This window comes from Phaethon lepturus, unplaced genomic scaffold (genome assembly GCF_000687285.1).
Source record: "Phaethon lepturus isolate BGI_N335 unplaced genomic scaffold, ASM68728v1 scaffold15160, whole genome shotgun sequence".
Taxonomy (NCBI): Eukaryota; Metazoa; Chordata; class Aves; order Phaethontiformes; family Phaethontidae; genus Phaethon; species Phaethon lepturus.
The window spans coordinates 56,781-83,110 of NW_010514149.1; the positions used below are offsets into that span (position 1 = coordinate 56,781).

The 26,330-nt window shown below is 39.4% G+C and overlaps 1 protein-coding gene across 1 annotated transcript in view; it reads left to right on the forward strand.

Annotated features, from left to right (window-relative positions):
- Positions 1-17,861, forward strand: part of GRXCR1 (glutaredoxin, cysteine rich 1) — a 40,391-nt gene extending 22,530 nt beyond the window's left edge. Inside the window, exons 3-5 of the mRNA XM_010292153.1 lie at positions 6,747-6,986; positions 14,372-14,437; positions 17,682-17,861. Coding sequence (XP_010290455.1) covers positions 6,747-6,986; positions 14,372-14,437; positions 17,682-17,861 — 486 coding nt within the window. The remainder of the gene's footprint in view (positions 1-6,746; positions 6,987-14,371; positions 14,438-17,681) is intronic.
- The last annotated feature ends 8,469 nt before the right edge of the window (positions 17,862-26,330 follow it).

Genomic DNA, 26,330 nt, shown 5'->3' on the forward strand with positions numbered 1-26,330 from the left:
TGATAATTGGTGATATCATTTCACTGTCCCAAAAACACAGGGTCACAGACTCCAACTTCTACAGTTATGGTTCCCGTAATTACCAAAACTGGATAAGAAAGTGTAGTGTTTTCAAAGCGACGTATTTAAGAGAAAGTCAGCACGTATTTTGACTTGACTATGACTTGCACTGTTGCAGAAATTTAGTCTTTATTCTACCGAGCTCTACTAAAATGCGTATTTTCTGAACTGTATTAAGTTCAAGTTCTACATTTTCCTGAATATTGATATAGTGACAGGTCCTTGAAGACAATGCAAACAGGACTACAGCCTTAATGTAATAAAGCACTTAAATGAGTGCTTAAACTCAAATTTAAGTGTGCACTGTGCTTTGCTGTGTAAGAGTCCATGGAGGGTTGGAATTGCAAACAGTGAAGTTGAAGGGAATGTGATTTTGTATTGAGAGTGTGTGCTGCAGCTGGGAACCACTTACAATTCCTCAACCAACAATGACAGACATAAGGGACTGGTTCACAACTCAATTAACATTATACTATGTTGTTGTGATAGCAAATATTATAGTTTTCAGTAGAACACAGACCTTCAATCTCCAGCCATCTCATTCAAAGACTGTTACATGTTTCATCTAAACAGTGACATGATGAAAAGTATGCTTTTCATTAAAAGCTATACATTCTGGAAAACATGTATCTTCTGATGAAGTGTTATGTTGAAAAAAATTGAAACATTTTGGTGATAACTTTTTACTTTAAAATAAGCTCTTCAGAAAGAATACATTACTTACAGTATATATTTTGAAAACCTTTTAAAACTCAGAAGCTTGTAAAAGCTTTTCAGTCTTGCAGAAATGAAACATTTAAGTTTTTTTTTTTTTTTTCCTTCGGAATTTCTTCAACAAGAAAGTCGTAGTTATTTTCAGTCACAAAACAGATTGTGGCCAGAAAATTAGTGCTAGACCATGATTCTTCTTGTCACTCAGTTATTAACATATATTTTGAAAATCTTTTAAAACTCAGAAGCTTGTAAAAGCTTTTCAGTCTTGCAGAAATGAAACATTTAAGTTTTTTTTTTTTTTTTCCTTCGGAATTTCTTCAACAAGAAAGTCGTAGTTATTTTCAGTCACAAAACAGATTGTGGCCAGAAAATTAGTGCTAGACCATGATTCTTCTTGTCACTCAGTTATTAATATTAATTCAGGCTATATGCTATGCATTACCAATTATGAAGTAAGCAGCTTAATTTACAGCTTATAGACATACAAGCATACATCAAAATATATATGTATGCACATATATGCATACATACATGCATACATGCATACACTGATTTTCTCTTGCTCAATATTTTCTTTAGATCATGAATGATGCGTTTAGTCACCGAAGCATCTCTGGTGCAGGGTTCGTTATGCGCTCTAGATTCCTGCCTCAGCCGACTTAGCGGACGGCAGATACTTCTGCTAATCTGATGGTATCTAATTACAAAGCCAAGGGTGCATATTTCAGTAGCACACTCTGAGATGTTGAAAGATGATATTCTGAGACAGCGAAGGGCATATCAGCCATTGATTTAGGTCACAGAAGCAATTCTCTACCGCATGAATAACATTAGTCAAATGTTATATCCAAACATAGTAAAAACCTTTAAAAATCTCATATCTGATAAAGGTTGGCATTAACATTTCAGCTTTTGCCAAAGTATTATACCAGCCCATTAATCTTAGCAGAAAAATATTCTGCTTTTGCTAGAATACAGTTGCTCATATAATGCAAAAAATAGAGCTAAGGTTTGTTGGGGGTTTTTTTTGCATTTGTTATTTGAAAGAAGCATAGGAAAAAGACCGGTACTTTAAAAGAACTAAGTGTAAATTTGCGGATGACACCACCACTGAAATAAATTATATATGCATATGAATGTAAATAGCTATTATTTTCACACCAGTGAAGTTAAAACACACGATTATACCTTCTATTCAGAGAGAGGACTGACTTAAAATAATCCCATGACCAGTTTTGCAGTGTTTCTGTCATAGCCTTTACTTGCAACCAAATAAAAATGAGGTTAACACCATGAATATTCCTCTTACTGCCGGGCTTGTCTGTTTGCTTACTTGCAGACACGGCCATATACAGAGGTTTTAAAAAATAAAATGTTACCACTCTTTTACAAGCAATCACTTTATGCCCCAAGGTCCAGCAGTGGTCCTTACACCACAAGTAGAAATGCATTGGCATGGACACGTTCCTCTGTGCTGAATTTGGCCAGCTCTTAGCTGTGCTGTAAAAATATCCACGTTATGAGTTTTGGTCCAAAGATAAAGAGACACTCAAAGTCAGCAAAGCAGACGTAAAAATGTCATAAACGATATTAAAGGAAATCTATAGCCTCGGGAAAGCAATTCATGACAAATATGCTGAAGAAATAATCTAGTATTATTATTCAGTAATTCATTTTATAAATTCCCTTCACAAATAGGAGTGTGGTGATATCTGCTCAGACTGGGGGGACTGGTCAGGGCCAGGGTAGCTATGGGACCAGTAGAGAAACACGGACTCTTTTTGCTGCTACCTTGGTTGCAGCTGGATCCAGAAGCCAGCAATAAGATACAGTGGGGAAGGTCTGAGCCCAGAGACACCCGTGGGAGTTTTATAGCTTACATATTTATCCGGCTTTCAGAAGCACCATGGAAACACCTGACTGTTATACAATATTTTCAGAGCTACTGAGAAGTCTGTTATTATTGTCATGGCAGCTGTTATACAGAAAAGGTAACTTCTCAAGCACATACTTTAGGAGTATAATTCACAAATATTTCATATTTCTGCAGCCCCAGTAATGTACAAATTAAAAAAAAATACCCCAAATATTGAAACAACTTGAAGATTCTGTAATGTATTTGTTGTTGTTGTACACTTAAACTGATTACCAGGATTTCTTTTAAAAAAGGTTCAGGATGTCATATTTCAGTGACTTTCTCTCTTTTTTACCATTTCCTTTTTTTGTTTCACAATCTGTCTCTTTTTTGTCATATTTTTCACGTTTTTATTTCTACACTTAGTTTGTACTGTCAGTATCCTGACATTTTGGTTTATTATCTTTTTTTTTGGTATTTCTGTCTTCTCAACCTTTTTTCAGTCCCCTGCATCCCTCTGTTTTGTTGCTCATCTGCTTGCTCTATTAGGCTCTCTCTTTTTCATCAGCAATTTCTTTCTCTGTTCTGTGGTCTCTCTAGATACTAAGCTCACATGTTTAGCCTCATGGGATGACATCCCTCATGCTGTTTGCAGAAAACTTGCTCAGTTAATGACTACATTTAGTTGCAACCACGTCAGATGGATGCCGGTGGGATGGCAGAGGGATAGGTTTTCCTTAGTTGTAACCCAAAGTGTAACTAACTCATTTGCGAAAGCCCTGATCCACCTGGTAGAGAAGTCTGGGAAAAGACTGAGTCGGGCACAAAATAAGAAAGATCATTTCATTTTCTCATGTTCAACCCCGAACAGGATTCAACTGGTGCAACTATTGCTTTTTCTCAACAATTGCTTTTTTGATTGAGACAAAAAGGGCAGCTGTTCCCGAGCCACTGGGAGCGGCATCTGTGGCATGAAGTGACGCAGGTCGTGCTGCTCCTGGTGCTGCCTACTTGACGTTCCTAAGCAAAATGCAAGCTCTTCAGGATGATGCAGTAAAACAGATACCGCCTTTGGACCCTTTGGGGGATGATAACACTGTGCTGTTAAACTAAAACCTGTAAATGACGTAGAGGATCATTACTAAAGCAACTTTATTTCCCTCTGAAACCTTAAATCCCTTCCTTGGCAGTCTTTCTACATAGACACCTTCTCTGAAGCACACTCTTGGTGCATTTGCATGGGGTTTTCTGAATCTGACACAAAAATAGCCACCTTAGGCCAAAATATTTCCGTAAACTTCGGGTTTCAATGAGAATCCCATTTACAGGAAGTTCAAGAAAATGGTCAATATAAGCTGCTCCAGATCTTTTGCATTGCTCATCTGCACAGCTTGAGTGAAGTTTTGTCATGCCCATTAACCAGAGAATTACCTTTTCTCTAATTTCAACTAAAATTTTATGTGCGTTTGTGCGTTATATGAGATGATTTTAATTTGGAGTTTGTTATGCAAAATTGTAAAAGTTAGTTTTCTAAAATGTCTTTCTATTAATTTGTTTACATTGCATGTCATTTATTATGGTTTTTTTGCCAGAGTTCCAACCTAAGAAGGAAAAGTAGAACGTTCAAACATTATTCTGCTGATTTACTTCAAGAGTGTATTCTAGTCACTAAATATTGCAGGCCGTTGTCATTGAATTGGGTAGTGAAATAGGAATTAGCATAGATTCTCATTAAGAAAAAACATGTAAACTTCTCTGTCTTGACTCCTATTTTTAATTACCAATGCAGTTCAAGATAGGTGACAGGAAAGATTTTCCCTGGTATGATGAAGTCCTGCTGAGGACAAGTTCTGTTTGTTTGTGACACAGAAAATGAGGTGTTTACTAAAATTTCCCTAAAGAATTATTTAACCAATGCTCTTGATACTTCTGTGCAGGGCAAACGAGGGTATTTCTTCACTACCACATTAGAAAAAAATAAAGGAATAAACATAAAAGTGACTCTGCATACACAGCTTCCACTTGATATCTTTCCAGATCACTTTACAACTTTCCATTCTTCCATGTCTTCACCTGCTCATTTGTATGCTGCAGGGACACCACAGTCCTGATGCTTCGCTAGATAAGGACTGTCTGTATCCATGCTGCCAGCCGCTGGTGTCTGGGGACAAACAGCATTAGAGACTAGAGCTATGAAGGAACAAGAATTTCCATCCTGTTGTATAGTTTTCCACTTCAAAATGTATTTTCACCCCAAAGAGGAGAAAACAATGAGTATGTGAAATTATTTTTGAAGGATTATTTTAGGAACTCCTTTTTGGTTACTTCTGAAAAGGATGAACTCCTCTTCCTTCCAGCAGCCCATGCACGGTTACTGAAATATCCGGCAGTGTTTATGTAGACTGCTTGTCTTATAAGGAGAGGACGTGCTAATCCTCTCAGTTGGAATGTGTGAAAATATGCTGGAGAAGACTCAGTGCTGCAGTAGTGGTATTACAGATTTTCAACTTAGAAAACAGGCTGGAGAAAAGTAGCCCACTTTTTATAACACTTGTTCCTAAAATTGAATTTTTGACATCCATTCAAAGAGAAATAAATACTGACCTATCGCAACACGCTTCCTTCACAGAACAGGAGACAGACAATTGATAATTTATGTATCCTTGCAATTACACTTCCAATGATCTATAAATGATCTGTAAAAGGCAGAGAACTCTTCACTGCATATCGAACCTTGTAAACACCTTTCTAAGCAGAGTATGTTTTTCACAATCACTATTTTTTGCATTTACGTAGTAAGATAAATAGCGACTTCATTATGGGGAAAAATCTGCAATGGCATCTACACAACTTTACAACTTTGTCTGTACAGTTATTACATGACATAGTTCAAACATTATCTATTTGCCCATCAGGGTTAATTTTCCATAGATTGCTACAGTACGTTAGAAGTATCTTTGCATATTATTTTCCAGCTTGTAGTTGGACTCCTGGAATATCGCTGGAGTGATTAAATGTCATTTGCTGAATAGAATGGATAATTCAAAAAGCTTGGAAATGCCTTGTCACCTTTTAAAAAAGATAGATAGGATTTTAGCTGTTTATCTGAACAAAATATCTTTGTTTAAAGCAATGATTCTCAGGCTTTTTGAAAATGTAGCACTCTCTTGGACAAACTAATCCTTGCAGTATTTACCCCCTCTAATTGTTTTCATCCCAGAAAGGAAAGATGTGGCATAAAATTTTGCATATGAAGAAGTGAGGTAAAAAATAAAATCTGAATTGTCGTATGAAACTTATTACAGCCAAGAGAACTGCGTCCCCTGGCCTCAGTGGGCTTTGAATTGCGCACTGAATGCACACAAAAAGTACTTTTTACTTGTTGGTTGGATGCTAGAGTAATTTGACGTGGATACCCACTAAAAATTAGGGATACGTCTCAGCATGGAGACACCTAAAATATTCTAAATTAGTGTTGGCTCATGGACGTGATGGAGTTTAACGTAGGCTCTTGTTCTTGCTTAAAGGAGGGTGTCAACAACATCCGAGCAGCAAGTTTAGACTTAGTCTTGATACTACCAGAACGTGTTTGTGCAAACAAACGCAGGTTACTGTTATAACAGACTCGGACATCTCTAAAAACAGCGGGATCAGGGGAGTCCTGCATTTGCAGTACTATTGCAACTTTGAAGAATTTGCACTTGAATACATGAGAGGGGATTAACCCACAGTATTATATTTTACTGGTTGGGGAAGGAGGTGTGACTATGTACAGAACAACAGCAAAAGGGTGATGACTTATTCACGTTTGGAAGTCCAGCAGGATCTAAAATATCTCATCTGTTTCTTGAAAATGTTGGGCTTGATTCACCATCTCCAAAGCTTTCCAAAAAAGTAGAGTGGCACCTTACTTAGATAAACAGCTTAAATCGCCTTAAGCTGGTGATTGCAAGAACTTAATTCCTCCCCTTCCATCATTACATTTGAAAAAAGTACAATGTTGGATTATGTTTTCAACATGTATATTTTTGCTTAAATAATATCTTTAATGAAATTGCTCAATACGTGGAAGCTATTAACAATTTGTTTAATGTAATTGTAATTTTTTTTTTTTCAGGTATCAACAGTGCTAGAATTTGGCCGCATAGTAATTTATACTACCAGCCTTCGTGTGGTGAGAACCACTTTTGAAAGATGTGAACTGGTTAGAAAGATCTTTCAAAATCACAGAGTTAAGTTTGAAGAAAAAAACATTGCTCTGAACAGCGATTATGGAAAAGAACTAGATGAAAGATGCAGGAGGGTCTGTGAAGTTCCCTCACTCCCTGTTGTGTTTATCGATGGCCATTATCTTGGGGTAAGTAAAGCACGAGCCTGTGTTTTATTCTGCAGTCTGGAAGAACAGATGAAAATCCTGATGAATGAGAAGCAGGGTTTTTAGAAAATTGTTTGCAATGCTGGAATGATCGGAACAACCAAAGAGCGTGATCCCTGTGTGGTATGTGCAGCACAAATCCACATTGATAGGTTTGATCTGAAGATGCAAAAGGTAACCGGGGAGAGGCTATCAAGAGGGGAATAAGATGCAGTAACACAATGTAAGCTATCCCATGTTTCTTAAAAAATGGCTTATCTTTGTAGTTGAAACTATGAAAATCTAGAGAAATAGATTTTTTTTTCCTCATGGGAATCTGTATGTATGATTGACCCAGGGAGATGAGCACACATAGCATAAACCTGTAATTTAGTAATATCTGTGTTGAATATGAAACTAACAGCTTGGGGTGTCAGACCTTAAACATGCGTTGAATTTTATGTGAAGTAGTCTGTATCAGGCATCTGTAATCAACTGAACATTTGTTTTAGGTACAGAATTGGGCAATATTAATTTTAGAAAAGTCTAGCAGTAAAAGAGAGAGAAAAACTGCCCAACTCTTCTCTGTTGCAAGACATAAACTCCAAATGGAAAACTATACTCCAAATTTGTATTCTGATACTCTGGGTTTAAAAGTCTGTTGATGTTTGAAATCACTTTTTCATTAAGGCCAGCTTGTACTTTCGAAATGTATTTCTCAGAAACTGAAAAAATTAGAGTTTAAAAGAAAAAGATTCTGGGAAGTGGCGCACAGAAAGCAGCTCAAGAGCTCAGAGAAGGTATTTGTCTCGAGCAGTAAAGAACTAGCAATTAGCACAAACAGCGAGACTGTGATTTGTGAAGGCCAACTGTATTTAAACGCAGCGGGGTTATTGTGTTTGTATCGCTTAACACTTTCATTTTCACAAAAGATTTAAATAACGAAATGAAATGTGATCAACAGTGAGGGCATAATGGATATTGGGCCTGTATAAACACTCAAAAACCCTTTCTCCTCTTTCTCCCCATCCCCTTCCTAGCTCTTGGTGTGCTCTACTTGAGGTGGGCTTCCCCGAGCACTCTAACAAATGCATTTTCTGGCACAGGGCTCTCCAGACCACTGCAGCAACTGCAAAGTCGCCTGTGTGCAGAATATTAGCAGGCAGTGAATTGTACTTCCTAGTAGAGAAAGCTTTTATCAAAAACCTGAGTCGGAGACTTCTCCAGCCAGCCAGGAACAGAATTGCTTCGATCAAAAGCAGCTTAAAATTCAGATCGCTCACCTGGTTATCATGTTAAAAATAAAAGTAGTGAGTTATGACCGAGTCCGAGAAAATCTCAGTCCATGTGTTACCAATTTGTTATAAGAATTCAGTTAAAATACTGAAATGGATTGAATAAATTATTTGCTTAGCTTTAGGTGGAGCCTGGTTACAGTCATGTTGGTGTGATGGATGGCCCATTAATTCACTGTTGCTATTTTTTTACAAGATCATGGGAAACTTGTCTTTTAATAGAGAAGCAACAGTGTAACAGGCAATACAATCTAATCAAAACTATTTAAGTATTGTATGAGATATTTTGGAGGGGTATAGAAAGGAAGGCAAGGGAATTAGGGAGCTAGCTGTCTGTGGGAGAGACAAATCTAGCTGTCTAAATACCTGCTGACAGGTACTCAGCAGGTTTTACCTCCTGTAGGTAAAAAAATGAAGAAAGAATTTGGTGTTCTGGTCTACAGACATTTATTACAGCATGGCAACTCCATTCACATTGCTTAACACAAGAGAAAAATAAAATAGTATTGATCTGCAAAAAAACCAGAACAAAATCAGACTTGGGGTGTGTTTTCTTTCCTCTTTTTTTCTTTTTTTTTTTTTCATTAAATTCATGAGGCACACGGGACGGTGGCAGCCCTTCGCGCTGCCAAGGTGGGTGCCTCTCACCGGCGTTCACGGCTCCCCAGGGCGGCACCGCTGCTTTGGGCCGGTTGCTGCAGCATCACCCTCTAATGTGCTTTAGCTGAGATGAACCTGGGTGGGAAAACCAAGCCCGATGTGCGCAGAGGTGACCGGGGCAGCCCCGCGGCTGGCAGGGACCGGGGAGCCACAGGGTGAACGTGCCCCTCGCCCTGGCACGGGGCCGGTGTCCACCCGCTCCGGTAAATGTGGAAAAACCCTGTTATTTTATTGTAGTTTCTATTTCTCCGCCTTAGTATGGTTTCATAAAAGAGGCTGGCGTTTATTCATTTAGGAAGAGAAGTAAGGCGGGGGGGGCACTTTGCGTATCGAGAGGGTCTGGCGACGTGGCAATCGCCCCCCAGCCGTGTCAGTGCCTGGGATGGGGCACCTTAAGAAGACAACGCATCAGAGACTCCAAAGGCAGTAAGTTGGCTGGAACCTGTGCTGGGCTTGTGTTTCATTAAAATGCGATCGAGAACTAATTACAGAATTTGGTCTCGTTGGTAACGGGACACTTCTATCATGCCTTTTATGATAATCACCTTCTGATACGCAAATACAACACAAAAATCCAGAAGCCTGGTGTGTAAGTAAATTAATAACCTCTCTCTCTCTTTCTGTCTCTCTTTTTAAAAAATTTGAATATTTATTTCCTGGCAAATCCCTCCCTGAAGGAGATTGCATGTAGCAATACAAAGGAGAATCTATATTAAGCCAGGCACCTTTCAATGAGTCATAAGGAGGAAAAAACCCCAACCCCTAATTAAAATATGAACAGTTTTCAAAGGGGACAAGATTATTTTTCATGAGACAAATGTAACAAAAGGAGCAGAACACAGCATATGGGCATCATGTACGGTATTCGAGCTGTTCAGAAGCAGGGACAAGGTTGTTAGAGCATTGCAGGCTGTGTGGATAAATCTTGACAGCGCTGTGGAATTTATCATCGCCTGCATGGGGGGAACAAAACAAACCAGCGACTTGGGCAGAAGCAATAGAAAAATCATATTTAGCCCCCGTCAAGCAAAGTCCTGAGTCCTGCAGTACAGCAGGTCGTTTAATCTTCTCAGTTTTTCAGGATTAAATCATTGTATTTCTTGACACACACTGTCAAAACATCAGTCTGACAGGAAATTGCAGGTTCTTTGTGCAGCATGCTCTTTACCAGCTGATCTAATCCCTCCTTTTCACCTGGGGCTGTCTCCATCTGAAATGGAATTATGCCATCTGCTGGGACGCAAAAGCAGAATAAAAAATTAGTTCCAAAACTCAGAAATCATCACAGAAAAAAAAAAAAAATTAAAAAATGGAGCATTCATTTACTCTTTTACAAAGGCACCCAGGACTGTTACAGGTTTATGTTACGTAAGGACGCACTCAGGTCGGGAAGAGGGATGCACATAACAAAAAGCAAATAGAGTCATATTTAGTAATCATGTTAGCTCACTGCATAACAGTTTTAAAATACATTTATTTTATTTTTCACTTTAAATATGTGATGGAATTCAGTATTGACCTGTCATATAAACCTACTTGAAACTTTTTCAAATATGTCAATTAAATTTTTTTTTTTCCGGAAGAAATGGTTTCCTATGTAGTTTTCCCAGCTGTAACGAACCCACAAGGGCATGAGATTTACACTAAAATTGTTTTACTTGACTCATTGCTTATGATTTTTTCCTAAGAATGATGAGGCTACTTTTGTAATTGACTTTTAGAAAGTATCTGTGTAACGTGTTTTTTTGTTATGCAAGTAGTAACGCTTCCCTTTTTGCTGTGTTCCAGTGGTCGTATATGATTAATAGCTCTCAATTGCCTCCAGGTTTTGTTAAACACATTCTCCTGGTGTTCACCTGATGGGGTGGATATGAATGGCTCTGTGGCAGTAAAACTGTGAGGTAATCGTTGCATCGAGTCACTTAGCATTTTCCCACTTGCTTCTTCCATTTTGCAGTTTAACATTTCAGGAACAGCAGGGTTTAATTAACCTAATAGCTCTTTGCATACCCATCTTTCAGTTCTTTGCATATCAAATCCAATATTTCTGGTGCTGGTACTATACTGTCAATTTTCTCCGTTGATGGGCAGATTTCCAGACATTCGGTCATACTCCATGCGTGCCAGCCGCCGAGGGGCACCTCCCTGTGAGAGGTGCAGAGCTGCAGGCTGGAGAGCGTGTGAGCTTTGGGCAAAGGCGGAGGTACGTGCAGTCTGTGTCCTCGCTAAGCCACGGTGAAAAACCATGGCAGGTCCAGCAAGGGTGAGGCGTGTGATTGCATTCTGCCGCCGTAGCAAGAAGCCGCTCCTGTAACTTAGGAAAAGCCTGTTTTTAAGGAGATTAGGGAGGCAACTTATGTGCACAGCAAAGGTGTCCACAGGAGAGATGTTGCAGTGCTGTGCTAATTTTTCTCTGTATATAAGGAAGCGTGTGGAAGAGAGGCTGCTTCCCCAAATCAGCAAGTATCCCAGTACAGCCAGATGCAGAACCAGATACCTACGTGTATTCCTTCATGAAGACAGTAATGGGCTACATCCAAGACAGGTGAGAAACAGACTGGTTTAGTGACAGGACAGAGCTGGGGCAGCAGGAGATTTAATGGATCTTGGGTTTACCCAAGTTCTGCAATTAGTGGGACTGTACCTGAAATATGATGCTAATTTCTGGATATGCTCAAGAGAAAGTTGGGAAAATATTTTGAAGAATAAAAATGGTCTCAAAACGCTGTTGAGTGATTTAGCCAAGTCTGTGGCATTTCCTTGCCAAAAGAAGAGCAAAAGCCTGGCCGTAGCCCCTGGGCTCCTCCATCATGGTAGATAGCAACTGCAGTTAGTAGATAAAGGATTCGCAGGCTGGTGCTTTGAAATTTAGCTGGTTGACAAAACCAAATCTCACTGCTGCTTCTTTAAACGTTATGGCCACTGTCCCTCGTGCTCCTTATGTGAGTCTTAGGAGGGACAGTCTCTTTAATGTTTCACATCCCTTTGTGGGTGACTGTGGACTGAGTACTGTGTAGGAAGCAAAAGAAAAGCATCACTTTCTGGTCAGAAGGGAGCTATCGGACCTATTTAACAGATGCCTTAATTACTCTATTAATTATAGACTGTATGTTAAGATTCACAGATCCAATAGGAAGGTTAACCTTCCTTTTGTATCTTTTATTCGAATTTCACTTGAGGCAGCCGTAAATCAGAAAATATACGCTGAAACATTTAAAAACTTGATAGCCATTTGGACGTTGGCTTTTAATTTTAAAACCATAGTAATGAGGCTTTCCACGTTGAAAGTGACACAGCTGGCTGGCTGAATGTCACCTGAAATAGAAATCCTTTAAAATATGAATCTATAATGGGAAACCTGTCAGGCTTTTAATTCTACTGCTGCAAAAGCCAGTCAGCATTACCATCCAGCACCACTGTAACATGGAGCAGCAGCCACAGGAATGCTTTTGCCAACTGTTGCCGCAGAGAGGAGACCCTGTCCTGAACGGGGGCAAACCGGGGCTTGTCTAGCTTAGGGAATTCACGGTGCTCCAATTACATCAATAAAGTTGCAAGTCCTTAATGCCTCTGTGTCATTTGTCTCAAACCGCTGCGGTGAGATTAAGGCCCGGGGCTGACAGCCCGTGGGCCGCCTTGGCAAACCCTTGCTTTGCTGTGCCGATCGCTCCTATGGCCCGTTCTGCGCGCGAGCAGAGGAGGGTGAGAGGGCGGGTGCGAAAGGGGACGGCAGACAGCTAAAAGCTGCTCTGCTGGGGACACAGAGAGCCTAACGCGAACGTCGAAGCCGGTAACTGCGTGCCCGTGACCTAGGACAGATTTCAAAGGAAGAGTCAGCACAAGTAGGGCTAGCTCATCTGCGCCTCCTGTCGTCTTCTGTGGCTAATTAACCACAACTAATTTGTAGATGCTTCTTTTTTTTTTTAAAAAGTCTCTTTGAAAGTGTAGCAGCACTATAAGAGTAGCTTTCACTGAAAAAGCGGTACTCACATCCACTAAAATATTAATATTTTGCTTTTCAACTGAAATGAAAGTCATCAAACACAGAGTCAAAAGTACTTCTTTTTTGCACAAAGCCAGAGCAAAAAGACTTTCTACAGGGAAACTAACCTTAGTAGGGTGTCATACAAAATCCTTTGCAATGTTTTGGTGGCCCTTAGTTGGCTTTTGGGCTACACACTTGCAACGTCTGCAGTCCCCGTCAAGGCACTATGGATGGTTGGACGCTAACACGCACATTAGTGACCCATGTATGTTCTCTGTGCTCCCCATCAGCCTTTCCTGTACCTCCCAGTAACAGGGAGAGTGGTTCTGGTGGGGAGCTGGGGCCGAGAGACCCTTCGTCTGACTGCGGGCAGCTCAAAGCACCGGCACATCTGAGCACTGTGCCAGCATCCCACCGCAGCCCAGCCCTGTGCCAGCATCCCAGCCCACCTCCCAGCTCACGCCAGGAGCAAACCCAAAGATGAAATTTAGCAGTCTGGGCGTGCAGGAACAAGCAAACTGGGACAGCACGATGGCATGAAGCCATCACCCAGTCTAGATGTGGCCAATCACCCTTAGCAGTGGGTAAGGGCTGTGCAGTTCCCTCCGTGCCTCTGTTTCTTCACCTTTTGTTGGTTTCTTGTGATCCACCGACTGAGTGTCTGTAAGTGTTTGGTAATATTTAGTATTCAGCGAATTTGGTTACATAAGTCAAGTGTAAGCTGTCAAATGTGGCCCTCTAATTAGAAGAACTGGGAAAAAAAGTTTTACGTCATCTTTGACACTTTAATTTTGTCTGCAATAATCTCTTAGCATTTACTTTCAGGAGGAAAAAAGAAAAAACACTTCAGTACTGCCTCGGTTCAGATCACAGAACCCCTCAGAGGCCTAATGTACTCAGAGTAAATTATTATTATTCATTGTTGTGTCTGACTTTAATGTTGTTACAGTATTTTCATTACCCTTTTTCTCCTTGTGTTATACATTAGGCATATTATGTCTTAATTCAATGCTCAACTGCCAAGAATATTTGAAATACAATTTCCTCCTTTCATTTTGCTGCATTCTCTGACGTGTTGTATATTTATATAATTGTAATTTTTGACATGGTAACTAGACATATTTTTTATTATGTCAGGAAACGTACCCTGTAAAATGAATGGAACACAATCAGAATTTCCAAGCCGTGTCACCTTTTACAAAAAGGCAACGTGATGTGACACCTGGTAACGAACTTCAGGCACTACTTTCAGAACTGCAATTAGGTTCTCTTCTCCTTCTAGCTTTCCTAAGGTTGACCTAATTACAAAATACTTAATGTGAGTCAAATTTGTCCTCAGCCTGTTTAAATTTTCAAGACCACATCATCAAAAAATCAAATTTTCAAGACCAACCATCTCTGTTTTTTCATGCTAAACTGGTTGACATGTTTCTTCTTCTTCCTAATAGGGTGCTGAGAAAATTTTACTAATGAATGAATCTGGGGAACTGCAGGATCTGTTAACCAAAATCGAGGTAATTGTATTTCTGCAAATAAATATAAGGAACGCACATTGAATATTTGCAATTGAGTAGATTTTCTTTTTTCGCCAGTTCCTTTTCTTCTGTTAGAAACTGATGATCCCAAATGCTCTTTTTGTTTTTCTCTTTCAATGAATGATACCATACTATCGCAGCCCATTAAATTTCAGGAAACATGGATGGCTATAACATCAAACCAAAATGTCCATCTGTTTTCTCTTGGTTTTGCCACAGCAGGAAAGGCATATCAAAGGCATTTTCCCTTTCCCATAAGTGACATCATCTTTGGTATTTAACCTTGACCGTGCTGTGGGGGAGTCAGGCCTCTTGTGTAGCTGCTGCACCACTTCCCTGTGTACTGCAGTGAACACGCTGGGAACCTGCACGTCTGCATCCAGCCTAGACTTAAAGCTGGACATCTACAAAACCTGGGCAAATGCTGGAAGTTTCCAATTACACCATTTTGCACAAATTTCAAATGACAGGATATCATGCCTTTCTTCGGCTCTTAGTTTGCCTTGTCCATTGAAGTTCTTTGAGGCAAGTTTTCTTTCTACTGTGAACAGTGGATGCACGTTTCCTGAGGATCCTTGGAATTTGGGTCTGCTCCCACAGCTTTGATGTAAGCTAGGATCTCTACTGGTCATCACTTTTCTGCTGGTCTTGTGCTATTGGCTGCTCAAGGCATTTTCTGTTTTCCTTTGGATAGCCTGTAACAAAGAACATTGTGGAGAGACGTGTGTCGTAATGTCTGGGTTATATGGATAGCTGTGTCCTTATGAAAGGAACGTATTGCTATTAATTATCTTGTTATTTTGAAATCACCCTTAACCAAATTAAGTTAGCACATAAACTTTAGAAGTATGTAACATCAATATCAGAAACAGATGAGGATACGATATTTGTAAAAGACAGTGATGAAAGAGCAAAAGAAAGCTACATCTAGCTGATTGAACCCCAAGGTTTTTCTTTCCCTGCATTTAGCCAAATTACAGCATATGCTTTCCTAACATGCTCTCAGTAACCCTTTGCATACCATACATCTTTGAGTTTATCACAAAACGAGTAGTTCTTTTTGTGAAGAATGTTGGTTTCTTCTAGCCGGTCTCATTCCTGAACTCCTCCAAAAGTTCCAGTCAGGCTGAGCCCAAGAGTTGTTCACCTCTGTCTTACTCAGGAGGTAGATTTAACACTATCCAGTAATTCATGAGCTGCCTCCTCCCTTTGTGGTGCAGGTGATACCTTCTGTATTTGTCTGGCCTGTTCCCTAGTTCAGCAAAACTTTCCTTGCCTTGTGACCCAGTGGATGTATTTCTGTATAAAATGCAGAAGAACCTGTTGGCCTTATTGAACCACACTGAGTGGCTAAACAGAAACTATTAAACATAACTATACATATCATTAAAGTATGCAACATTCTTCTCGTCTGACTAGAAAGGTTAGCTAATACACCTCCTTAACATTTTTCATTACTTTGGAATGAAATATCCCCAAATCCTGCTTTGGCGGGGTCTTACAACATTATTACCTAGCCCAATGTGTGTCCTAGTCTTGGGACAGAAAGTACATGTATAAGACAAATAATGCCAGACTACAACAGACTGATAACTGCTTACTGAATACAATCACTGCTTCACTGCTTTTTTTTTCTTTCCCCAAAAATGGATTTTCTACAAATGCAAGGGGAGGTCAGGTTTCTTCATTACTGAAGATGCAGAAAGGGGAAACTGTCATTTATTCAGGAAGGAAATGGCCATTGTTCAAGGAACTGAGCTAAAGCAATTCTGCATTTGTTTTTTGTTAGTTCTCTTAACTACATGGAAAGGTAGTTAGTTACAAGCCTAACAAGTAATAATGAATGTAAAGATTAAAAATATTGTTCTCTTAAAACTATGAGATTATTTGCAAAAGTGTCCAAAGAAGTAAACCGCCATCATAAATTATGAAAGATGTGGGCCTTCCTGAGATAAGAAGAATGCTCATTTTACATTAAATACTTCCAAACATTGTCCCTGGAGAAGTTAATACTAATAGGAGTTGTTTGCCCAGTGAAGGAGAAAGGCAAGTTTATGAGCTACAGGACGAAAAGAAAAAGTGTCTTTTTTGCATGTTCATCTGAGTTGTCAACAAATGAATGCTATTGTCAATGAGTTTGCCCAAAAGTCTTCAGTTTTCTCAATGAAGCTACAAGTTCTACATTATCTACATTATCTACTATACAAATATTTTAGTATACTCTGGTAATAATTTGTGACTAATTTTTTAGTGACCCGTAATTCCTCAGATTAACACTAGCAGGAATTGTATGGATTTTTGTTCTTCCTTTGTAAATAAATCTGTAAAGTCTTTACTCAACGGTGCAATGTTAAAATCAGATATCTGTGCTGTGGTAAGTACCCAACATGCCGTGAATTTAATTTCTCTGATATAGAACTTTAAGTCAATCATTAAACAAAGGGGCAACATTTTCAGCAAGTGAAACTTAAAAATGTCTTTGAAATATCTTCTTGTGTTGTCTTTAATCCAATACAAAATAGTATAAAGTTATTGTTTTACTTAGGAATTAGGAGAATTGAGGGAGCCCAAGCCTTGCTTGCAGCAATTTTCTCCTGGTGTAACTGTTGAATATTGATGATCTTTCTTCTTTACACTTAAAGCTTCAGCATTCTACACCCATAAATTTGAATATACCACTTAATTCCTCAAGCACTACTTGTCAGAAGCTATGAATTGCTTTTTGATATGATCAGCTCTGACTGTAATCGAAACAATATGTTCAGCACAAGCCTGCAAATGCTAAAAGTCATAATATCTTAACATACAGCATAGAAAATATAATGTGAGCATAAACTGTCTGGAGTTTAGATTCAATCAATTGCAATACCTCCTAGAATTGATCTAGACATAAACTACATCAGAGTAATGTATGCAAGCTATCCTTTAGCTAGCTATTTTGGTAAGTATAAATACAGGCTGCTAAGGTATAATGTGACTGATGAACCTGCAGTGAGCCTCTCTGACCCTTGCATGTGGATCTGACCAAAGGAAAAGGCAGAGGTACGGTCTTCCATGGTGGTATACCTTGGGATGGGGCGGTGGTTATTGCTCAAGATGGGAACCAGAATGTGTATTCTCAGCTGTCCTGGAGCCCTCATTGTCCTGGAGCCCTCATTGTCCTAGAGCTTATGTTGGTTGATGAGTTAACATTTTTGTCTTTCTCACATTCTTCCTTGAGCAGAGAGTCCAGCATCCTCATGAGTGCCCTTCTTGTGGGGGCTTTGGTTTCCTGCCGTGCTCAGCGTGCCATGGGAGCAAGATGTCTGTGTTTCGGAACTGCTTTACGGACTCATTCAAAGCCCTCAAATGTACGGCTTGCAATGAGAACGGGCTACAGCGCTGCAGGAGCTGTGCAGGCTAAGAATGGCATCTCCACATGTACAAACTGATTTTATGGTACTGCACCAGTTTATAATACGATTTTTTAAAATTAATCTGTTTATCCAATTCAGTCAATAAAAATCCATTTGTAGTATACTTCTGCTGGTTTTATCATTTGAACTGTTTAAACTTAGGTCACTGACCATATAATGAAGTCTGAAATATATTTTTCTACTTTCTTTATAGACAGATTTGTAGTGTGCAGAACTTATTGTATTATCAGTCCTTTGGATATGAAGTCTTCCTTTTTTCTACAGGGGATCATTAGCAATAGTATGTGTTTCTGAGTCATGCCCTCAAGATTACAGCAAAATGAAGCTTAACGTTTAGATTATTGAGTAGCTGCTGCTTTCAAGATCAGTGAGAATAAAGATTTTGTGATGTGGAGTAGCCCAAGACCATTCCATTTAGCACTTCCTTGAAAAGTTGCTATAGCTGAATTCTGGCCTGAATTCTAAGTGGCAACAGAAGAACTGAAACATTTCTTAAAAGTACCATGAATCACCTTTCTCTTTTAGTAATCCATTGTGTTTGATACTAAATTAATGTTGTTAGACGAATTTATATAAACATTTAACATAGTAGATGTTGATAACCATTGCTGTACTCTCTCAGTCCTTTATGGTCCTACAAATCACAGTAGATCTTATAGTAATCAAGTGAGAACACCAGGTAACTTCATAAATGGCATATAAAGTAATAGAGGATGAAATTTATGCTTTTTCAGCTTAGTAACTGTTGTGGTTTGATGGCTAGCCTGGTACGAGTGTTTTAGGGCACCTGTTCTCTCCAGGAGGGCCACTGGCTTATGCCCAGACAACTCCAGCACTGTAGATACCTTTGTGATTTTGGGTGTGTTTCCCCAACACAAGCACAAGAGAATTAGTCAGGGATTAGTCTGAATGGACTGTGGGCTCTCCACATTGGATATATTCCAATTTGGAAGTACATTAACATTCATGCTCTTCCACAGAGTACTTTAGTGGACCACCACCTTCTGCTTACATTGACATTGCACATCTTCCTCCTGTTCCTGCTGTCAGTCTGTACTGGCACAAGCAATACAGAGATTTAGCAGCTTGTTGAAATTGGTGTTGGCTAGAAAAGGTTTCCATGGTAGGCATTTCATCCTGTCCAAACTGCTTTAGCAAATGTTAAGCCATGTCACTTTTTGCTCTTTGCCTCATTCCTTGTAAAGCTGTGCTGACTGGGGTTTAGGTAAGTGCAGTTGGCTTTACTAGACACCGCTCTCTTTGGTGGGGTACCCCATTTCCTTTCCTTCTTCCCCATATGATATTCCATAATTTGTTTGTGATGGGCAACTCAGCTTTCCTTCCAGTGTTTTGGGCACAGTACAGCTGTGGTATAAAGCAGGATAGCTGCAGCTGCACAAAACATGGTTTTAAAAAAAGGCCCTTCTGCTAACATTTGTGTTTCCTGATTCTTTATTTCCCTCACCTGAATCAACAGGCAACAACATTTCCTCCACCTCCATTCCACTTGCTTTGTCTAGAGGTGGTAGCTGGTGCAGAAGCGTTGGACAAATTGGGCTAACCTAACTTACCTTTTTGAACATTTGGATCTAAGGGACTGTCATGGTTTAGTCCCAGCCAGCAATTAAGCACCACACAACCACTCACTCACTCCCCCCTGATGGGACGGGGGAGAGAATCAGAAGACTAAAAGTGAGAAAACTCATGAGTTGAGATAAAGACAGTTTAACAGGTAAAGCAAAAGCTGCGCAAGCAAGCAAAGCAAAACCAGGAATCCATTCACCACTGCCCATGGGCAGGCAGGTGCTCAGCCATCTCCAGGGAAGCAGGGCTGCATCACCCGTAATGGTTACTTGGGAAGACAAATGCCATCACTCTAAACATCCCCCCTTCCTTCTTTTTCCCCCAGCTTTTATTGCTGAACATGGCGGCATATGATACTGAATATCCCTTTGGTCGGTTGGGGTCAGCAGTCCCAGCCGTGTCCCCTCCCAGCTTCTTGTGCACCCCCAGCCTCCTCGCTGGTGGGGTGGGGTGAGAAGCAGAAAAGCTCTTGACTCTGTGTAAACACTGCCCAGCAGTAACGAAAACATCCCTGTATTATCAACACTGTTTTCAGCATAAATCCAAAACAGCCCCATACCAGCTACTATGAAGAAAATTAACTCTACTGCAGCCAAAACCAGCACAGGGACTTATGCATATTCTATGAGATATTGAATGTGCAGGCTTGAATGTACTTGTAAGATCCTACTGCTCCTACAGCTTCTACAGTGAGGCTCAGAGGGAGTGTCTAGATCTTCTGCATAACATGAGCTAGATTAAATTTTCTAGAGGCCATCCACAATGCTTAGCAGCACTCCAGCTATAGAACTCTGAATTGCAGATGTGCTTAACTTATTACTGCATAGGTAAGAAGAAAAGAAAGAAAATACAGTTCCCTTCTTTTATTTAATACTGTCATGTAACCTCCGTTTCTGGCTAATATTGCAGTCCAGACTGGTATGATAGGGAATGAAATGTAGCATAAAGTAAAAAACTGTTGCTTAAAATGTCATCATGTCTGATGTATGGAAACTTGCTTTTTTGAGTTGTTAACATGCCATGGATCTAGGGGGTGAGCACATTCACAGTAGTGAGTACCGCACTTAGGATGACATACGCAAATTTGTCCTTTAGGGAAAAGACTACTGAAGAAAGTGCCATTGTATTTGTGATACTGTAATTCCACAGTCTTCACTGCCGAAAAGATATTTTGCTTGATGAGATAACCCATATCGCCATTTTTCCACTGAAGCACCATGTGGACATATTACTATAACTCATCAAAGTATGTTAAACATTTTCAGTTTCACTGATCCAGTTCTTCATTGATCTGGAATAAGGGTTTGAAGCTGGTTTTCCCACCTCTCAGGCAATCAGAAAATGAATTCTTTTCAGAGTGAAACAAATACACTAAATCCAGTTTCTTTATTCATTTATCTCCAGGGGCCATGCAAGAAACCTAGAGAGACTGTCCTAGCCAAGGCACTACCCTTCTAACCCCTACAAGCAAAGAGGAGGCACAAACTCCTTCATTTTCTTTTTAGGAGAAATGATGAAAGCAAAAGTTCATGTTTTGTAGAATTTTTTTTCAGAGAGTCTTTATGGGAGACTAGAAGATAATAAAATAAAATGCAGGACACGTAAAGCTCACAAGTAGAGCATTCTTCAGACACTACGTATTTTTCAAGAAACCTATGGTGAATTTTCCTCTGTCATCAACTGAATTACCAGCTTTTTCTCTCCAGCTATATTTTCCATGTAACAGCCTGCATGAAAACCAAAACCAAATTTTTTGCAAGAAGATGTTTTTACTGCATGGTTTACCATCTTTGCTAGAGTTTTGGGTCCGGCTTCTCAGCTCGCTCCAACCACTCTAGAAGCACTGAAGGTGACAGAATGACAACATTACTAAAGCAAATCCAGGAACCAGTTCAGGGATATGATGCTTCGTGATATAAGAAATGTATCAGGCAGCTAGCAACACAACTTTTAAGCCAGTCTGAGAAGAGACAAGGAATGCAGCTCTGTTCTGATTTACACCAGTATTGCATCTTTACTTTCAAGGAGTTAGCAGCAGTCTCCTCTGATATGACCTATAGTACTCATCCAGCTGCATCTTTGTACAGGAAATTTTCTATTTCTAAATGCATCAAGCTCAGTTCCTCTTGTTTCTGGCCCTCATCACTACACTGAGGTAAGGATCCAAGTAGATGCTGACAGCTCAGCGTATTAACATATATGAGAGCAAGCTTCAGAAAGCAAGGTAATCCTTAGGCTGCCTACTTTGCAAAATAATATTTTGATCCTGAGAAAGAGAATGGTTTGGAGTTCTCAGTCCTGTAGCTCGCAGCACGCTTTCCAGGGAGCTACGTATTCCCCATATTGATATGCTGCAGCCATCAGGTAGATTGGCTTTATCAGGATTCCTATCCCGTACCTGGCATAACGCAACTCATTCTCTGATTTTTCTATAAATTTAATTTTTCATTTCCTTTTTTCATGGGCTCTAGCTGCTGGTTACTTTAATGAAAAAAAACCTGAAAAGTAGAAACTGAAATGCTGCAGGGAACTGGCTTCCACATCAGGGCCATCTGAGGTCTTGTGTACTTGAAACTTCATGGATAATCACAGGCCCTCCTGTAGCAAAGGCTCTTACTGACTGACAAGTAAAGGAATCTTTTCAGGTATAAGCAAAAAAGACTCTGTGGCTATTGCTCTGGGGATTGTATATATCACTTTAGTTGTATATATCACTCCAACTAACTATCTGGACAAATATGATATTGCAGTATATAATGACCTGCAGAATACACATGCTTTGGTGACTTCATGACAATTTTGAAGTGAGAAATCTTTTGAACTAACTTTGCCTAACTAGGGAAACTTAAAAAGAAATAAAAAGTGTTTAGAAGAGAGGGGGAAATGAAGCAGAGTATGACACAAAATACTAGGCTGCTATGGATAACTCTTTCTGGTTAATTTTTAGAGTGGGAATGACTGCCCATTGTGAGGCAGATGAAGACATATATGAATAGTTTAGAAAACAAAATCAAATGACAATGTGGTAGGGACTGGCAACCGAATTCATACGTGGCCTGGCATCTCTGCCAAAGTCAGTCTGAGATGCCTGCTCAGTATCTACACACATTCAGTCTCCTGAGATGAACAAGTACTCTGAGAAGTTGTGTTTGCAGATTTTCAGTGACCAGATGGTGATTAGGAGCTTCTTTTGAGCTTTCTTTTCTGCCAACTCGCCTGAAGTTTGGCTTCAAGGCTGCAATAACGGGTTTTCCTCTACAAGTTTTGACCTAAAACCTTTTTCACTTCCTGTTATTAATATTGATCTGATTAATTTTAAGAAAGGGATGAATGTCCTTAAAGCATCTGGCACTTCTTTCCAAGTAAAAAGACATGTCATACTGAAGAAACTAATCATATATTAAATCTCAACAGAAGATCACACGTTGCTAAACCGACGTGTACTTTAATTTTACGTAGTCTCGTGTTGGCATCTGAGCATATGACTCATCATTTACTCCGTAGAGGATTTTACTGTTCATAAGAGTAGAGTGTAAGCAAATTTGTTACTCCAAATCAGGAGGACCACTTTAAGCTTAAGGGTGTTCATCCTCTTTACTTTGTTTTCTTCGTAATAACATAGGGGTATTTCAGGGTAAAGCATTTCTCACTTGCACTGTTATCCTAGGGATTATGAATTTTATTTAATATTACACTATCTAATAAACATTATTTGTTGTACTCTGTTAGGGAGTAGCTCACTCTTTTAACACACCGATGGACATTCATTTACTGTGGGAAAAATACAATCTTTTTCAATAAGAAATAGTGCATCTGGGAGTTGATTTCCATTCAATCTCTGCTTGTTTCCTTGGTGTTCTATTTCTAAAGATACATAAAACAGGTAGACTGTCCTACCTGTCAGCAGCCTACTGTAATAAAATATTTTATATTAATTTGGAATGAGGAGAATTTCTGCAGGCAATGCTGCATAAACAAGCTTGGCCTTTTAATTCGTAGCTAAAAACTATATCAGGTATAGAGCTTACTGACCTCCATACCTAACTCTAAGGTTTGCTGATCCCAAACACAGCCTTCTCAAATCAATGAAAACCATTCTAGTGATTTAAATTCTTGGTTGATTGGATCTAGTCTGTCTTCCCTTTACAAGTGACGCACTGCGAAATACAAAGTTATGTGATTAACTCTGTATAGCATATAGTAAAAATGCCTCTTTTAAAATAAGAAAGCAATATGTCTTGAAGTCCTCAAAGATGTTCACTCACTCTGTGAGTTAATTTGCCACACCTGGGAACTCATAATTATAAATGAAAAGAACCTGATAGGTCTTGGGAGAAAGGAAGTTAATTGTCCTGTAAGTAAACATGTATTGGAACAAAACTTACTTCTTTTGACTTCGGCGTCACGTGAAAAAAGTGACAAAAATTCTTGAGAGCTTTGGGTTTTTATTAATGAAAATGAGAAATTAATTTCCTTGAGCTGAGTTTCACAATTTTCATGAGTAAATACATGATGGAAGACACTTCAGGTACTTTTCCTAGCTATTGCTTTTGTATTATTGCATTAAAATTTATTTTATTTTCTTAGCCTGAGATACATTATTTGACCACAAAAGCATTCAACAGGAAACATTTATGCCCTTAATAATGTAGTAAGGAATAGAATTTAGATTGCTTAGCTTACTTTAAATAATTTAGAGATGATAGTAGAGGACATTGTAATCCAACAATAATTTGAACAGTAAAAATTATTAGAAATAAATCTTTATGTTTAATCCTATTTTTCTTTCTTGTATTAATATACTTAGGGGTGATGAATCAGGAAATGGCTGAGAAAAAACTTACAATTTAAGCTTCTTCTAGCTTATCAGTTCTACTTTGAAAAATTGGTTTCAAATGAGTTAAAAGATTTATGAAATCCAGTAAGTTTTCCACCCAAGAAAAGCCACACTGCAATAAGACATATACTGCCTATCTCTCTTTGAGGCCTCATATTGCTTCCACTGGTGGAAGGATCATCTTATTGGAAACAAGAGTTTATTTAAAAGAACCTCCCACCCCCACAACAATCAGACATTAAGTTCAACAAAATTTATTATTCTTTAGTGACCTGAAATTTGAAAGTGTATAAAAGAAATATGCTGCAGGGTAATGCCTTCTGGTAGCTCAGAGCGCACTATATTTTAATCTGGAGAAAAAAACCTGTTGTGACACAAAACAAGCAGGGATTATATGACCAGTCAGAAGGGTTGAGTATGAGTCATTAGTTTTATTATTGATCATGATCTGTTCAAAGTAAGCAAATAACGGCCCATAGAAAATCATCAAATATCATTTAAGTGTGAACGCTCATCAAATTACCACTTAAAAGTCATTGTTTTACTTTATAAGTATTAAATCTGGTGGATGCGTTCTTGCCTGTCAGATAGGGAAGGAATTCCTCTCTGATCTCAAGTCAGGTAAATTATAAATGAGTGAGGATGACAAATCCATGAAGCATCATCTAAATCCGAGTACTCTCTTGTTGTGGTTTAACCCGGCAGGCAGCTAAACACCACGTGGCCCTTTGCTCACTCTCCCCTCCAACCACAGTGGGAAATCAGGGGGAAAAAAAAGTAAAATTCATGGCTTGAGATAAAGGCCGTTTAATAGGACAGAAAAAGGAAGGAACAATAACACCACCACCACAATGACAAAAAGATATACAAAATGAGTGATGCACAACGCAATTGCTCACCACCTGCTGACCCATGCCCAGCCAGTTCCCGAGCAGCAACCCTCCCCAGCCAGCTCCCCCAGTTTATATGCTGGGCATGACACCGTATGGTAGGGAATATCCCTTTGGCCAGTCTGGGGCAGCTGTCCCGGCTGTGTCCCCTCCCCGCTCTCCCCGCGCACCCCCAGCCTGCTTGCTGCAGGCCAGCACGAGAAGCTGGACTGTCCTTGACTGCTCAGCAACAACTAAAAGCATCAGTACCTTATCAACATTATTTTCATCCCAAATCCAAAACACAGCACTATACCAGCTATTGGGAAGAAAACTATCTATCCCAGACCAAACCAGGACATCTCTGAGCTAACTCCCAGTACCAACTTATACTATTTCTGTTTGGGGCTCTGCCCCTGATTTGAGCCAACGTCTGAGACTTTGAAAAACATCTAGACTCTGTCTTAACCCCAAAGTTCATCTGCACATTAATTTGCCCCATCATATGACACGTGGGAGTAGCACACAGTAGGACAGAGCTGTTGTACTCCAGCAAAAAGCCTCCAAACCTCTGGGATGATATATTTATGTCAAACCTTATGCATTAATAGAGCTGCACTGGCAATGTGTGCTTTATACTGCCTCAAGGGATCTAATCAGACAGACAGAACATAAGATCAGTACCTCAGTCTGCATAATTAAAGGACTCAGTAAAAACTTGTCATTTTTTGTTAAATATAAGCACAAAAATAATAAATAGTCATCATTATTACTCATATATTTGAGATATTGCAATCATTGCATTTATTATTATAGGAAAATCATGCTGCCTCTCATTACAGCTTGATGGTAATAGCTGATGCTGGTAAGTTTTCCTTTTCATCATAATCACAGAATAAAATTTACTAGAATACTACCAAACAATAAAACTCCACATTTAAACCTAAGTAGAATATTATCATTATTATTCCCTCCATCAGTTAGGATCTGAGGAGAAGCAAGAATAACTAAAGCAAGATTAACAGACAAACCTGTCAGAAAGTTTAGTCTGTAGTTCTCTTCAGTGTTTTGGAGACACCCATTTAACGTGCCTTCTGCGGGATGCAGTTTCACAACAGGGCTCCTTGCTGTTCGGTGTCGTGTTCTTGCCGTACCCCCGGCAGTGC